The 17,338-nt window shown below is 40.7% G+C and overlaps 2 protein-coding genes and 1 long non-coding RNA gene across 3 annotated transcripts in view; 2 read left to right on the plus strand and 1 right to left on the minus strand.

Annotated features, from left to right (window-relative positions):
• crb1 (crumbs cell polarity complex component 1) overlaps nucleotides 1–2,350 on the plus strand; it is a 105,830-nt gene extending 103,480 nt beyond the window's left edge. The window contains exon 12 of the mRNA XM_069937859.1: nucleotides 2,042–2,350. Within this exon, the coding sequence (XP_069793960.1) occupies nucleotides 2,042–2,107 (66 nt within the window). The 3' untranslated portion in view covers nucleotides 2,108–2,350. The remainder of the gene's footprint in view (nucleotides 1–2,041) is intronic.
• LOC138763549 (complement factor H-like) overlaps nucleotides 1–17,338 on the plus strand; it is a 613,078-nt gene that overhangs the window by 458,960 nt on the left and 136,780 nt on the right. The gene's annotated exons all lie outside the window — the stretch shown is intronic.
• LOC138763547 (uncharacterized) overlaps nucleotides 1–17,338 on the minus strand; it is a 28,928-nt gene that overhangs the window by 2,682 nt on the left and 8,908 nt on the right. The window contains exon 3 of the long non-coding RNA XR_011357640.1: nucleotides 783–845. This is a non-coding gene — a long non-coding RNA (uncharacterized lncRNA). The remainder of the gene's footprint in view (nucleotides 1–782; nucleotides 846–17,338) is intronic.

Below are 17,338 nucleotides of genomic sequence, written 5' to 3' on the forward strand. Positions count from 1 at the left end.
AAGTTAATTGAAAAAAAATCACTGTTGACTGAATACTCTCCAAATACCTCATGTCTGTTACCGATACAAGTTTGGTACATATTTAACAGTGATAACATATTAATAATGACTGCGTTCATTTGATGGATCGTAAGTAATTACTGTACTCATTGGGCAAAAATATTCTGATCTCCATGCCAACATCTTGCTTATGGTTTAAGACTGATGATTATGAAATCTTGAAAATGTAATGCTATTTCTTATTGAATGCTATTTCTTATTGCTAACAATAAGCTGTGGAGGAACTCAGTGCATTAGGGCAGCATCCACAGTTGATATAATCAGTCAGCATTTGGGTCATGACCCTTTACTGAGTCTTCGTAAAGCTCCTGATCTGATCATTTCCATCCATGGATGCTGCCTAACCTGCAACAGCTCATTGTCTGTTCAAGAATCCATTATCTGCAGTTTATCGGTTCTCCTCTTATTATTACTTCTAATGCGAACAAGATTTACAATGATGAGAGAAAAAAGCACTAATTATTTTGTACATCATTCTATAGGTATTTACAGTGCCTCCATAATGTTTGGGACAAAGACATTTTTTTCCTTTATTTGTCCCTGTTTTAAATGTGTACTCAAACTATTCACATGCAATTAAAGTGCACATTCCAGATTTTATTCAAGGTTATTTGTATACATTTTGAAATTTTAGCAGATTTTTTTATACACAGAGTCCCCTCATTTCAAATGTTTGGGACATTTGGCTCACAGGGTGTTTGTGAATACTCAGGTATACTTACTTGCTTCATTGGTGCAGGCTTGCTTCTAAGGTCTTGATCACCTTTGGAGTCTGTAGTTGCCATCTTTCATATGAGGACCAGAGTTGTGCCAATAAAAGTGAAAGAAGCCATTATGAGGTTAAAAAACAAGAATAAAACAGTACGAGACGTCACCCAAATCTTAGGATTACCAAAATCAACAGTTTGGAACATCATTAAGAAGATAGAGTGTACTGATGAGCTCAGTAATCACAAAGGGACTGGTATTCCAAGGAAGATCTCCGCTGCTGAAGACAGAATTCTCATCATGATGAAGAAAAGTCCCCAAACGCAAGTCTGACAGATCTGAAATGCTCTTCAAGAGGCAGGTGTAGATATGTCAATTACTACCATCGGCAGAAGATATCATGAACACAAATACAAAGGCTATACTGCAAGATGCAAACAATGACAAAGGTGGTATGCTTTGGGTTTTGGGAAGTTCCTTTATGCCTTCACAATTTCCTCTTGCCATCACTCTGATACAGGTTAATCATCATCTTATCTGTCCAAAAGACCTTTTCCAGAATTCTGCTTATATACTTCTTGGCAAACTGTAATCAGGCCATCCTGTTTCTGTGCCTAACTAGTGGTTTACCAGCACCAATAAAGCAATTAAACATACATGAGTAATCGCAAACACCCATAAAGCCAAATGTCCCAAACATTATGATGCCCTGAAATGAGGGGACTATGTATATAAAGTACTGTAATTTCTACACGGTCAAAACAAAATGTATATATATAACTGTGAATAAAATATGGAATGTGCACTTTAAACACGTGAATTGTTTGATTACAAATTTAAAACTGTGGAACAAATAAAGGAAAAAAAATGTCTCTTTGTCCCAAACATTATGGAGGATACTGTATATTGAAGGCTAATAAATGTTTTCATTGTTTATTTTGTACATCCATATGTAACAATTGGTTTCTGTTTTTCCTGTTCTATGAAATTATATTTTGACTGGCAGTGAATGTAGTAAGTCAACTTAAATAAAACATGACGTTAGTGAATAGTGAAGAAGGCTCAAGGGGCTGGGTAGCAACGGCCTGCTTCAATTTCTTATGTTCTTATAAATAATGGAGCTGCCCTGGTCAGAAAAATACAGATCAAGGGGAAATATGAAATGCACACAAAATGAAGTATGAGCCCGGGTTTAATGAAAGAGACAAAAAAGACAAGGGAATACCTGGGTTGCTTAAGTTGTGATTTTGTCCTTTTCCTTGTTTATACACAGAGTTCCTGTATCTTCATGGTAATCGAACTACAAATTTTCCTGAAGCGTCCATCATTTATGATGTAGAATGTGTGTGTGAACTAGGAATCCTGTGTTTTCATTTTATATGCTTCATTACTAACATAAACCATTTTTACCATTCTGTGTCTCATCACTCTGTCCATTCTTTTGGATATGCCACATTATCATTTTGACCTAACCCCAGAAAATGAACAGCTCCCTCAATTCCTAATATTCACAGTATAGTTTCACCCATCACTACTTCTGTAAAAATTGCTTGAAATCTTAATAAACCCACCATTATTGTTGTATCTGTGTATCTTCATTTCTTCTGCATTATTTTTAAACAATTATACTTACAAAAAGTACACACAGAGAGTGAGATAACAGTGCAGGAGCATTTGTGTCAATTTATGCGGGTGTTAAACCATAAATTATCCAATCCATTTTTGCCCAGGCTTCAAAAATTCCATCCTGGACTCTACTACTTTAATATTGTCAACATTCTTGAGGTTATAAGGAAAGGGCATAAAACAAGAGTTAAATAGGCTGTTTTATGTTTATCATCACTGAATCACAAGACATGAATGTGGATGACAAACCCATATTTGTCTTCTGAACTGAAAACCACTTAAGTGGGCCTGGATTCTCAGGAAGATCAGATTTGACACAGACATAAGCAAAGAACTTGTTTTAGGACAAAAATCAATGATTTATCAGCATATAAATCCAGCAGCAGAATTTGCTTTGTTTTGGGAAAGGCATGTTGAATATCAAACAGAAGTATTTAAAGACACAGAGAAGCAAATAGTCACCTGTTCAGCTATGAGACTAAAACCTCAACCCATCTAGTTCACATTTGTGATCAGGTAAAGGAAATCTGATCTTCCTGAGAATCCAGGCCCACTTAAGTGGTTTTCAGTTCAGAAGACAAATATGGGTTTGTCATCCACATTCATGTCTTGTGATTCAGTGATGATAAACAGAAATATTATTCCTATTTTTAAAATCATACAAATAAAATCTGTTCTTATGATAATGAATGTCAGGGTGATCAGTCCAGCATTGTAAATTGAGGCATCAAAAATTAGTCAAGTCAGTGAGACAGGTTTAGGTGAGCAGTGCAAGGAAGAGAAAGATAATAACTCGAGATATCCATGGCAATTGGAAGGCTGGCAAGGTTCTGTGCTGACCCATGTGGAATTTTGTCTTGGTGGCAATTCAACTTCACCACAAACCAAAATGTGTAGAGAATTGTCAGATGAATGGTTCTTAAATGTGAAATGAGACCCACAACAAATTAGCCACAATAGTACCATGTATCACTAGCAGCAAACATTAACAACCAGTTTGCTCCTGCAACGTCAGAAAATATCACGAGGAGCTTTATAAAACAATATTTGACACTGAGCCACATTAGCAGAGCCAATCAAAAGCATGGCAAAGGATAGAACAAGATGAGTGATATAAATTCTTTCCAAAATACGAGAGAAGCAGAAATTTTTTTTTACATAAAAAGTCATGCAAATTCATTACAAACAAGTGTGAAAGTGTTTCATGATATTTAACAGATAGGTGTATCATTCATCAGTACCCACATAATCCGTGATCACCATCGTGCATGTATCTACAAGGTTTACTGGGAGAGGCCACTCAAACTGAAACTTGAGGACTTCAAGGATGAAAGCTTATATCTTAGTAGTGAAACACAAAAGCTGCAGTTGTTGAAATGCTGAACAAACAAAGTACTGCTGAAATAATTAATAGTTTTGATAAAGGGTCCAAATCTGAAATGTTGACTGACATTTCTCTCTGATCTGTAGCTTGGTTATACTCTCTTAATGATTAGCTTTTCTCAGGTAGAAATTAACCATCGCAACAGCTAAGCAATTTCAAACAGTCCTCAGCAAACTGTGCTGTGAAGAGTCGGGCTATGTTAATCCTTTTACAATTTTTATCATGTAACTTAACACTCAATGACTTCCATAAAGTGCACAGAGCATAATTGAGCAAACATATTTAATATAAATGTAAAATTAAATCACTTTTCAATGTACCAACTGTATTCAGAATAAGATATATAGACATCACGCTCAGAATGTATGTTCATTCGAGAAGCAATTTCCTTCAACAGAAATATGACATATTTCAGATGACAGTAAATTAATGAGAAGCAATTGAAGAGTCTTCCTACCCACATAAAGAATGAGGAACTTTCAGCTTGAAAGATTGGTGGAAGTAGAAATGGAACAGATTTAAGAGTGCATTTGAACTACAAGGGTGTGGATGGAAACTGGGACATGGCAGTTGATCAAATAGGCTATACATTGCCTGGCATGGAGATGATGGGATGAATGGCTTTCTTCTTCATAAATCTTGTCATTTCTTTTCTCTTCTCTGGTGCAATGTTAGCTTGGCCAAGTTTAATGAGGAATCTTTCTGGAATATTCTTAATATGTTACATGAATTAGTTGTTCGAAAATAAAGATAATAGGGGACTTTTGAGATGAGTCAACATGGATCTGAAAATTACTGCTATAATCTGCAATTTATATTTGATTAGTCTATGACATTTCTGAAGATGCTACAGTTGTGGAAAATAGCAGTAAATTTTTTTCCCCAATCTCTGTTGGACCACATGGAGAATGCTCGACACTCATTCTGCTGGAAGATCTCAATGGGTTGAGCAATACCTGTTGGGGGTGGGGAAGAACTATCAATATTTTGAAGCAAAACCCTTCATAAAGTCTCAATGAAGGTTTTACAAATTATAAATTTAGGCGTACAGCATGGAAACAGGCCCTTCCAGCCCACAAGCCCATACCTTCCAAATATCCCAATTAACTGACAATCCCCATATGTTATGAATGGTGGGAGAAAACTGGAACATCTGGAGGAAACCCACACAAACATGGGGAGAACATATAAACTCCTTACAGACAGTGCCAATTTCTAACCACCTGCAATAGATACTGCTTGGGCCACTGTATTGCTCCGGCAGACTATCTTTTGCTCTAGATTCCAGCATTTGGAGCCTCCCATGTCTCCATGGTATTTTGTTGCCTTGTTTGCCAATGAAAATTCACAAGAACTTGAGAGTATCAACAACTCAAAACAAAATCATATATCATTATCAGGACATTAGATTTCAGATTTATTGTCAGAGTACATATATGACATCACATACAACCCTGAGATTCTTTTTCCTGTGAGCATGGCAGAATTACCATTAATTGGTAGTAAAAAAAATTGTGCACAGCATAAATATGTAAACAAAGAACTTTAAACAGATAATGAATGTAAACAAATGTGCAATACTGAGATAATAAAAAAGAAATTGCACAAGAGTCCTTAAATGAGTGCCTGATTGAGTTTGTCGTTGAGGGGTCTGATGGTGGATAGGTAGCAGCTGTTCCTGAACCTGAAAGTGTGAGTCTTGTGGCACCTCTACCTCTTTCCTGATGGCAGCAGCAAGAACAGAACATGTGCTGAGTGGTGAGGGTCTTTGATGGATGCTGCTGCTCTCCGATGGCAGCATTCCCTGTAGATGTACTCAATAATGGGGAGGGTTTTACCTGTGATGTCCTGGGCTGTGTATACTAGCTTTTGGAGGGCTTTCTGCTCAAGGATATTTGATGCCCCCATACCAGACCATGATGCAGCTGGTCAGCACACTTTCCATCACACCTCTGTTGAAATTTGCCAGGTTTTCTGGCGTCATACTAAACCTCCACAAACTCCTGAGGAAGTAGAGGTGCTGACGTGCTTTCTTCACGATGCCATTGATTTGTTAGATCCAGGAAAGATCCTCCCAGATAGTGATTCCTAAAACATAAATTTGCTCACCTCTCCACCTCCAATCCCCCAATGATCACTGGATTGTACACCTTTGGCTTTCCTGAAAGTCAACAATCTGCTCCTTAGTTTTGGTGACATTGAGTGTAAAGCTGTTATTGGTGCACCATTTAGCCAAGTTTTCAATCTCCATCCTGTAAGCTGACTCATCCCTTGCCTTTATACAACTCACTATCACGGTATTGTCAGCAAATTTGTAGATGGTGCTATTGTCGTACCAAGCCATGCATTTGTAGGTGTAAAGTGAGTAGAACAGGGGCTCTTGTTCTGATGGAAATTGTGGCGGAGATGTTCTTTCCAATATTCACTGATTGTGGTCTCAAGGTGAGGAAATCCATGATCCAATTACACAGTGGAGTGTTAACTCCCAGGTCTTGGAGTTTGCTGCTCAGTTTTGAGTGGACGATGATGTTAATTGCTGAACTGTAGTCAATAAAGAGCATCCTGATGAATACATCTTTGCTGTCCAGTTGTTCCAAGGCTTTGTGTAGAGCCAATGAGATGGCTGTTACTATTACACACTTTTGGAGATATTCTCATCATGCTGTGACCATTTTCACTTTGACTGTCTCCCTCTCTCATAATCAGAACGACACACACAATACAAATGGATTCTGGATTTAAGCAAAGCAGACAGATATAAATTGTTGCCTTCTCGATTGTAATGAGAAAATGATAAAATTGTTTCAGGAAGATTGGTTGAATGATTTTGATTCAAAAAATTCAAAAGTTCAGATTTATTGTCAGGCTGCTTTTCATTGAATACAGCTTCCACCACCACCATCCCTTCAGTACTCGTCAGCAAGCTTCAAAACCTGGGCCTCTACACCACCCTCAGCAACTGGATCCTTCACTTTCTCATCTGAAGATCACAGTCAGTACAAATTGGAATCAACATTCCCTTGTCACTGACAATCAACACAAGCGCACCTCCACATCCATGACTGTGCAGCTGGGCACAATTCAAATGCCATCTACAAATTTGCAGATGACACTACAGTTGATGGCCGATTCACAGACAGCATTGAGGAAGCGTACAGGAATGAGATAGAACAGCTAGTTGAGTGGTGTCACAACAACAGCCTGGCACTTAATTCCAGTAAAATGAAGGAAGTGATTGTGGACTTCATGAAGGAGAGGCCAGGAGATACAAACCAGTCTTCATCAAGGGGTGAGCAGTGGAAAGGGTAAAGAACTACAAATTTCTGGGTGTCAACATCCCTGAAGATCTATCCTGGGACCATCATGTCAATGCAATCTTGACGAAGGATCTCCAGTGGTTATATTTCATTAAGAGTTTGAAGGCATTTGGTTTGTCACCAAAGATTCCTGCAAATTTCTACAGGAGTACCGTGAAGAGCATTCTGATTGGTTGCATCACTGTCTGGTATGGAGGTGCCAATATATAGAACAGGAAAAGGGTACAGTGCCATCATGGTCATTAGACTTCACACCATTAAGGACATCTAAAAGTGTTATCTCAAGAAAGCAGCCTCTATCATCAAGGATCCTCACCATCCAGGTCATGTCCTCTTCTCACTATTACCATCAGAAGGAGGTACAGGAGCCTGAAGATAAAAACCCAATATTACAAAACAGCTTCTTTCCCTCTGTCACAAGATTTCTGAATTGACAATGAACCACAGACATTACCTCACTTTATCTCTTCTTTTGCACTAATTTATTCATTTTTTAAAAAATATCATATTTAGGGAAATGTAATTTACTGCAAGTTTGCACTGGTAATGCCCAATAATACTGCAGCAAAACAACGAATTTCATGACACATGTTCATGAAAATAAATTAAGATTCTGACAGGAAAGGATAATCAGGGGACATAAGGGTGTGCAGTAGTTCCTCCGCGTTCATAGAAAAACAGCATAGAAAAAGGCCATTTGGCCCTCTCGTCCATGCTGGAAACATTATACTGTTAGTCCCATTGACCTGCACCCATTCCACAACCTCCAGACTTATCCTATCCATGTATCTATCCAGTTTATTTTTAAAACTTAAGGGTGATCCCACATTTACCAAGTTAGATGGCAACTTGTTCACACTCCCATCAATCTCTGAGTTAAGAGGTTCTCACTAATGTTTCCCCTAAACCTTTCCCCTTTCTGTATCTCTCCTAAACTATGTGGAAAGAGCCTACTTACATTTACTTTGTCTATCCCTCCATCAAATCTCCCCTCATTCTTCTACGCTTCAAGGAATAGAATCCTAACCTGTTTAATATTTCCCTGAAACTCAATTCCATCAGACTCGCCAATGTCCTAGTAAATCTTTTCTGCACTCTTTCACTCTTACTGATAACCTTCCTGTAGCTTGGCGACCAGAACTGCACACAATACTCCAAACTTAACCTCATCAATGTCTTGTACAACCTCATCATAACATCCCAACTGCTGTACTCAATACTTTGATTTATGAAGGCCAAGATGCCAAAAGTTTTCTTCACAATCCTGCCTACCTTTGATGCCAATTTCTGGGAATTATGTATCTGAATTCCCAAATCCCTTTGTTCCTCCGCACATCTCAGTGCCTTACCATTTACTGTGTACCTCCTACCTTGGTTTGTCCTTCCAAAATGCAAAACCTCACACTTGTCTGCATTAAATTCCATCTGCCATTTTCTGGTCCATTTTTACAGTTGGTCCTTGCTGTCCAGAATGCCTCCAGTCTTGGTGTCATCAACAAACTTGCTGATCCATTTTTCTACATTTTCATCTAGATCATTAATATAGAAAACCAATAACAATGGTCCCAGCCCCGATCTCCGTGGCACACAACTAATCACAGGCCTCCAGTCTGAGAAGCGATCATCCACTACCACTCTCTGTCTTCTCCCATTCAGCTAATTTCAAATCCAGTTTACAACCTCTCCATGAATACTTAGTGTCATAACCTTCTGAACTAGCCTGCCATATGGGAGCTTGTCAAAGGTCTGACTAAAGTCAATATAGACATCATCCACAGCCTTTCCTTCACCTATTTTCTTAGTAACCTCCTTGAAAAACTCAAGATTTGTTGAACACGGCCTACCACACATACCATGCTAACTATACTTAATCAGCCCTTGGCTGTAATCCTTCTCCATAATTAACAAAATTAACTACATTATGGTCATTTGACCCAAAATGTTCACCTACACATACTTCTGTCACCTGACCTGTCTGGTTCCCTAATAGGAGATCAAGTATTGCATCCTCTCTTGTTGGTACCTCTATATAACGATTTAGAAAACTTTCTTGAACATATTTAACAAACTCCACGTCATCTAGCCCTTTTACAGCATGGGAGTCCCAGTCAATATGTGGAAAATTTAATCCCCTACTATCACAACTTTCTGTTTCTTACATTGTTCTGCTATCTTTTTACAGATTTGCTCCTCCAATTCTCTCTGACTATTGGGTGGCCTATAATACACCCCTATCAGTGTGGTCACACCTTTCCTGTTTCTGAACTCCACCCATATGGCCTCTGTAGACGGGTCCTCTGTGCTGTCTAAGCACAGCTGTGACATCTTTCCTGATGAGCAATGCGACTCTTACAGCTTTTATCCCTTCTCTATCACATCTGAAACAATGGAACCCCATAACATTGAGCTCCTAGTCCTGCTCCTCTTGCAACCAAGTCTCATTAATGGCAATAATTTTACAATCCCATGTGCCAATCCACACCCTAAGCCAGGGGTTCCCAACCTAGGGTACATGTACCCCCAGTGGTACATTTGCACTTTTCAGGGGTTACATTGGGTCTGAGAGAATAACCACTACTGTACAATACATGGTGTCGTAATCTGCAGTCAGATTGCACAATGTCGTGTCTTTTTTTAAAATCCTTAATTTTTAGGGGCATACAGGAACCCATAAAAATGCCCTAGGGGTACAGAGGAACAAAAAAGTTGGGAACCCCTGCCCTAAGCTCATCTGCCTTTCCGATGATACTCCTTGCATTGAAATAAATACACCTGAGAACATTTCTATCTCTTACAATCCTTTGATTTCTCTCCATACATGCAGCCCTTGCAAGACCTTTATCCTTTTCCACCTCACTATCTACTCTAACATTCTGGTTTGCCTCCCCCTGCAAATCAAGTTTAAACCACTGGAGTAGCATTAGCAAACCTGCTCACAAGTTTATTTGTCCCCCTTCAGTTCAAATGCAAACCATCCTGCCGGAACAGGTCCCATCCTCCCTGGAAGAGAGCCCAATGATCTAGAAACCTGAAGCTCTCCCACCTACACCATGTCTTTAGCTTTGTGTTACGCTGCATTATCCTCCTATTTCTAACCTCACTAGCACATGGCACGGGTAGCAAACCTGAAATCACAACCCTGGAGGTCCTCCCCTTCAACCTTGTGCCTAGCTCCCTGAACTCTCCTTTCAGGATCTCCTCACCCTTCCTATCAACGTTGTTTGTCCCTGTATGGACCATGACATCTGGCTGCTCACCCTCCCTCCAGTAGTTGCTGTGAACTCGATCTGAAATATATTGAACCCTGGCACCAGGAGGCAACATACCATTCGGGATAATAGATCTCCTCCACAGAACCACTTATCTTTCCCACTAAGTATGGAACCCCTATCACTGCAGCTTGCCTCTGTTCATTCCTTCTCTTCTTAGCTACAGAACCAGTGTCTGTGGCAGAGACATGATTGTCATGGCTTGTGCCTGATAGGTCATCCCCCTCAACAGTATTCAAAATGGTATACTTGTTTTTCAGGGGAACACCCACAGGGGTGCCCTGTACCACCTGACTGTTTCCTTTCCTTCTTCTTACCCATCTATCCTCCTCCTGCCTACCAGGTGTAATAATGTCACTATAACTTCTATCAAACACCCCCTCTGCCTCTCGAATGTTCCAGAGCTTATCCAACTCCAGCTCTAATTCCCTAATTTGTTTTTTTCAGGAACTACAGCTGGATGCACTTCTCACAGATGCAGTCATCGGGGATACTGATTGCTTCCCTGACCACCTACATCCTACAAGAGGAGCATTTCCCTGCCTTGGCTGCCATGTCCAACTCTCTAACTCACCCTCTCACTAACATGCACTCTCTACTATCTCCTATATCTCTATTTCTCTCTATCTGATGCTACTGTTCCCTATGAATTACTACGACTCTCTGCCCTAATATACTGGTAATGTAGCACCTGGGGATGCAAAAAAAAAAGAAAAAATGTTTTGGCCTGTTTTGGCCAATTCATGTGGTCAAATAGAACAAAGAAGACATTTGGTTCTTCTGAGAGGGAAACTTTGGTGCCTCCTACAGCACCAGATTTGGTTTAGAAGCAGGTTATGTCCTTTAAACCCTGCCACAGCTGTCAGGTATCCATTGATTCCATTTTTGTCTGAAATCTCCACTGCCTGGGAGATGGTTTTTCATTAGTCATACCTGCTCCTTGTGTAGTGTTCTGGATCTCCCAAATTAAATGCTTGTGATTCAGCTCTCAGCATGTTCTGAATCTTCATGTTGATCCAGGGCTTCTGATAAGGGAAAACCCTAAACTTGTCAGGATAGCAGGAAGAAATCCCATTCTTCTCTTTGAAATAGCATGGTGAATCAATTTATTCACCTGACAGGCTTCAGTCTGTACTTCACAATAGTATAGGCCCTGGCCTGGATATCCCTGAGGTTGCTCTGCCTCTCCTGGCTGGAACACATTGTATGTAAAATTATTGCTTCCTGCTCATTTTCATGAGGCCAGTTATCTGTTATTTGTTACTAAGCTCCCACGTTTGAGTCGTGGCTAACATCATGCCAGCCAGAGCTCTTCAATGCCAACCTGCACTTCTTGACTGAGATAATTGAAGAGGACAGTTTGCTTAATCGCCCTCTTCTCAACCCACTGCATTATCCCACAGTCCCTTCTGATCACAAGGTAGATATGGCATCAGCATGCCCCTTTCACTTAGGCTCCCCTATTCTTCCCACAAACCATCCAGTTCCTTTTCTCCTTCCAGAAGTCCAACCTGACTGAGTGGACAAGATGGGCAACAGACTGAAGATGAATGCAGCCCCATCACCTGATCCTGCTGTTCAGTCAGCAGCTGAGAAACAGACAACAGGGAAGCAGGCCTCTTGCTCTACCCATGTCCAAGCACATGTTTACATTAATCATCCCATCTGATCTCCCCAGATTTTACCCACAACACTCCGAGCAATTTATACTGACCAATGAACTTACTAACCTGCTCACCTTTGGGATGTGAGAGGAAACCAGAGCACCTGGAGGGAATCGACCCAAGTTACAGGAATGCATGCAAACTTTCAAACACACATCACCAAAAGTCAGGATTGAACCCAGGTCTCTGGAGCAGGAAGACAAGTAACTGTATTTGCTGCACCACTGACACATGTGTTACAGTGTAAGGCAGAGGCAGACTCTGCACCTGTCAAGTGTCTCCAATAGCCAGGGCAAGGGAAAGTGGAGCCTCTGTGCCAGGACCCCAGAGGGCAAGGTCACAAATACATTATGCACAATAGGACTTGGAGAATTTAATGGAAGTTTGAGAAGAAAATAAAGGATTTGCACAATGGTATTGGCTAGAGCATTTATGTGCCTGCCTGCCTGCCAGTGTTTTGGTGCACAGAAAAGTCCCATTTCTTGACAAGACTTTGTGCAGTGCTTGGATCCCTTTTTTTTTCAACATGGGAATGTCTATTTCAATACTAAGACACAACATATCTGATGATTGATGACTCATTTTCTGTTGCAGTACAAATAGACCCCGACTTATGTTGTTCCAACTTATAATGTTCAAATTTACGATATTTCAAAGTTACGATGATCAGAATTCGTCTTGAATAAAGATAAGTACCTGTATCATGCTTTGATGGACTTAATGCCATTTTTTAAATAACGGAGATTTGGAATGTATGAGCAGATTGCCGTCACTGCGGAGGGAGAGAGATTGAAGAGGGAGAGAGAGCGACGGTAAACTGCACAGGGATCCCAAATCACAATGTTGGTTACGAGGTGACGCTGCTGCTCCTGGTTACCTGGTGCCGCCTCAGGCTCCCGACAGGAGCAGGGACAGGGCAGAATACTACCAGTACAGATAGACCTTGACATAATTATTTCACTTTACGATGCAAGTCCCAAAATGGAACCCTATTGTAAGTAGGGGTCAACCTACTTACTCTCAAGTCTGAGAGTTTGAGTGGATACTCAGATTGCAGCCACCATGTCTGCAATATGACTTTCAGTTGGGTTTGCTTAGTGTCACTGCATTCATCTGTGGTCTCCTCTGCTGACAGTCATCAGACATTCCCCAGCCATATTGAAGCCACCGCCACACTTCCCATTAGCATCAAGACCAGAAAGGACAAATGCAGATACAAAGGATGTGTAAAAGGGTGATTAGTTATATTTTATGGTTTTTAGCCTGGTTGGATACAATAATACAAGTTTGAATGCTGATTTGGTGCTATTTTCAGTTTCTCTGCTCACCAAGTGATCTGCATTTGATAGATAGTTGGATGAGAACAATAGTGAATTGGGGAATTAAAATTGCATTCACTGAAAATCAACAAGCTGCTTTTGATCAATTACACCCCAGCTTTTAATACCATCAACTTCTAAGGTCAACAAGCTTCAAAACCTGGAAAGCACAATACTGCTGCCACACCACCCTCTCCAATTAGATCCTTGACTTCCTCATCTGAAGACCACAGTCAATAGATATCCTTAACACTCTCTCCTTATCACTAAAGATCAGCGCAGGTGCAACTCAAGGATTCATGCTTAGCCCACTGCTCTACTTTCTCTACAGCCATGACTGTGTGGCTCGTCACAATTCAAATACCATCTACAGATTTTCTGATGACACCACAGTGGTCAGCAGAAACACAGATATCAATGAGGAAGTATACAGGAGTGAGATAGATCAGCTTGTTGAGTGGTGTTATAACCACCTTGCACTTAACGTTAAGGGTCAGCAGTGGGTGTCAGCAACTTTGGATATCTCTCCTAGGGCCACCATGTTGATGCAAACATGAAAAAGGCTTGCCAGGAGATTTGATATGTCACCAAAGACTCTTGCAAATTTCTACAGGTGGAGAGCATTCTAACTGGTTGCATCACTGTCTGGTATGGAAGTACCAATGCAAAGAACAGGAAAAGGCTACAGTTAGTAAACTCAGCCAGTGCCATCATGGGCATTAGTCTTCACTCCATCAAGGACATGTCTGAGAGGTAGTGACTCAAGAAAGCAACCTCTATCAAAAAGGACTCTTACCACCCAGGCCATGCCCTCTTCTCAATGCTACCAACTAGAAGGAGGTACAAAAGACTGAAGAAAAAAAACTTCTTCCCCTCTGCCATCATATTTCTGAATACACAATGAATCACAAACACTATTTCAATTTTTTCTCTTCTTTTGCACTAAATATTTATTTTAAAATAGTTTATTTAAGGAAATGTTAATTATACAGTAAAGCACAATTTTGCTGCCGCAAACAACAAATTTTGTGACACATGTTTATGCCAATAAATCTGATTCTGAATCTGAAGCATGAGTGGAGATGAGCACGGGGACAGAAATCAGCATTATTGGAATTAAACTGACTCCATAAAAATCAAACAACTGAAACAAGGCTAAATATGACAACATCCACCTACATTTATCAAGATCAATTTGAAGCATAACTTTTCAATGCCATGTTATTATGGAAAGTAGTTCATTCCTGGATTCTAATTTCATTTCTTCATTTAGAGGAAGTTGTTATCCTTGAGACGAAGGATTTTGCTGTGGTCAACTTCCAGTTGTTTGAAGTCCATCCCACCTTCTTGGGGTGGGGGGTGTTTGTTTTCATTTGTGTTTGTGTGTGCGCGGGAACGCGCACCTGCATGTCTGTTTGCATGTCCGTGTCCCGAGAGCCCATTGTGCACTACATAAAACATTCTACAGATTACATTCCGATGGACTGTTCCAGTTTAATTGAAGGAAGTAAAAAAAATCTGGTGAAGATGAATAGAATTGAAGTGAAAATTAAGATTAAATCGTGTCAGCACAGAGCAGGGAAAGGGGGAGGGGAGGATTGCAAATGAATGGAAAGTACAACAAAAGCAGAGATGAAAGGCAGAGAAAGAAAGGAGTTAGCAAAGACATGTGGAAACAAGAGTATTGGCTAACAAGAAAGAGGAATGCAAATTGGGGAGAGCCACCATGTCTGAGATCTTTTGCATTTTCTCGAGATGAAAATGATAATAGTTCGATTCATGAATTGCAGAAAGTGACTCCAAATCTGCAACTGAAAGATAAACAGATGATGGGCGAGACTAGTTTCAAACCTTAAAGAGTTGTAAGCCTGTCTGCAGATTTTCTGTCAAAACCTAATGAACTCAAAAGGGAACAAAAAAGGATGCAAAAGATGGTGAACTCTTATATGGTTATCCTTTTTAAAGGGATGGTTCTAATTTTCCAGGGCAAGTGAAGAGCTGAATGAATTTTGTTTAAAACTGCAATATAGAGCAACATTCACTGATAATACATACAGTGTGAAAGTTTTGATCTGCCATTTATATAATGAAAGCCATAATGTGAGGCTTTTGTCCATTCTATCTCTTCTGATGTCTTGGACATCACTCTTCCATTCCAGCAGAAGATTTTATTTGGAAGAATTTTTATATTTTATGGAAATGAAATTTACATCAATTTTCTTCCTTTCCATCCTTTCCAGGTTATTATAAATATATATGTAGAAAAAGGAGCCTGCAGAAGGTCCTGTACTTGCCTTCATCAATAGCTTTAATTGGAATTCATTAAAGTTTTGCACAAAGCCATTCCATCGCATATTTCAGTTTCTATGCTATTTTTGGTAGTGATATAGATAACATTAAAATATTTTTTGATGTTTGAAAATATTTGTGTTATCTCTATCAGCCCTTTCAGGAAGTCCCAGTACTTTATAACCCCTTTCACACTTCCCAGTGACCCCAGAAGTCGAACATCAATTGGCCTTTAAAGTGGCAAGTGTGAAAGCAAAATCTGCTCAAAGCTGGCATCAGATGATGTCCTCTCACACTGGGGATTTCTGGCCTCAAATCCGAGTGCAATCCCCAGTGTCTGCAGATGCCGGCGTTGAGACCAGGCGAGTGTGAAATAGGCAATTGCATTGCAGGCATTTCCTCTTAAAGGTAGAACAGACCAAACGCTGGAAATAAACCCTTGCAAGTGTGAAAGCGTTCAGTGTTCCATTTAGGAGTGGTCTAATGTGAAAGGCCAAACCCCCAGTCCTATCCCGGGACACTGAACAGCCGATTTAGTGGGATGCAAATGGTGAATTTCTTCTGCAATCACTCTGGTTGCACAGAAAACAGAGCAGCCAGCTTGTTCACAGCAGCTCTTTGAAGTAATACACAAACTGCCACATCATTTGCTTTGACACAATGTTGGCTGGCAGATGAATATTACCCAGGACACTGGGGAAAAAATTGTTGCCTGAGGATTATTTTTTTTGGTTTGGTCACTGTGGCGCAAATAAAAGCTCTCACAAATGGAGTGAGAGCAAACCCTCTTATTAACTTATAACTATGGGTAGGGTTTCACAGTAGTCTTTGGAAGGGTTCTGGGTTTCGGCGGGAAACCAGGGTTATAAGTGAGCAGATGGGGATGGAGCCAGGAGGAGGGTCACCCAACAGCACAACACACTACTAGTGAATCCTAGTTCACTGCATTCACCCATTCCTGTAGAATTTAGGGTCTGAATGAAGACAGAGAACATGGATTCAGAAAAAAAATGATTGAAAAATATATAGTTATATACAAATTTTTAAATTTAAGTGATTCGAGGGTCTGGAGATCCTGGTGGAGCATCTTAGCACCAGGGCCGTGGAATCCTTGGGTCTCCTGGTCCCCTTCTGAGGGAGGAGAAGCAGGTTGGGTCTCCAGCTTAAAGGTGGAGGGGGATGCACTTTCCTCCTGAACCAGATCCCCTGAAGACCTGACTGGGGGTGGCAAGAATGAGCTCCATAGCTCACAGAGCACCTGAGGCAACGGACCCTCAGTTCTGGCTGGTGCCAGATCCCTGATGGAGACAGTGTCCTCCATGCCATCTGGGTACTCCACCTAGGCATACATGGGATTGGCGTGGAGCAGTTTCACCCTTTCCACCAGGGGGTCAGTCTTGCTTCTCTTCACGTGCTTCCTGAACCAGGTGTGGTGAGCCGGATTGAGAGTGTGGTTCCCGATGCCGACCTTTTTTCAAAATTGAATATGAGCTTGTGAGGAGTAGTGTTGGCCATGGTGCATAGTAGTGACTGGATGGAATGGAGTGCCATAGGGAGGACTTACCACCAGCATGAGTCTGGAAGGTCTTTTAACTTCAGGGCCAGTTTGACAGCCTTCCAGACCATGGCATTCTCCTTTTCAACCTGCCCATTGCTCTGGGGGTTGTAGCTAATAGTCCTGCTGGATGTGATGCCCCTCACC

Source organism: Narcine bancroftii, chromosome 5, assembly GCF_036971445.1.
Source record: "Narcine bancroftii isolate sNarBan1 chromosome 5, sNarBan1.hap1, whole genome shotgun sequence".
Taxonomy (NCBI): Eukaryota; Metazoa; Chordata; class Chondrichthyes; order Torpediniformes; family Narcinidae; genus Narcine; species Narcine bancroftii.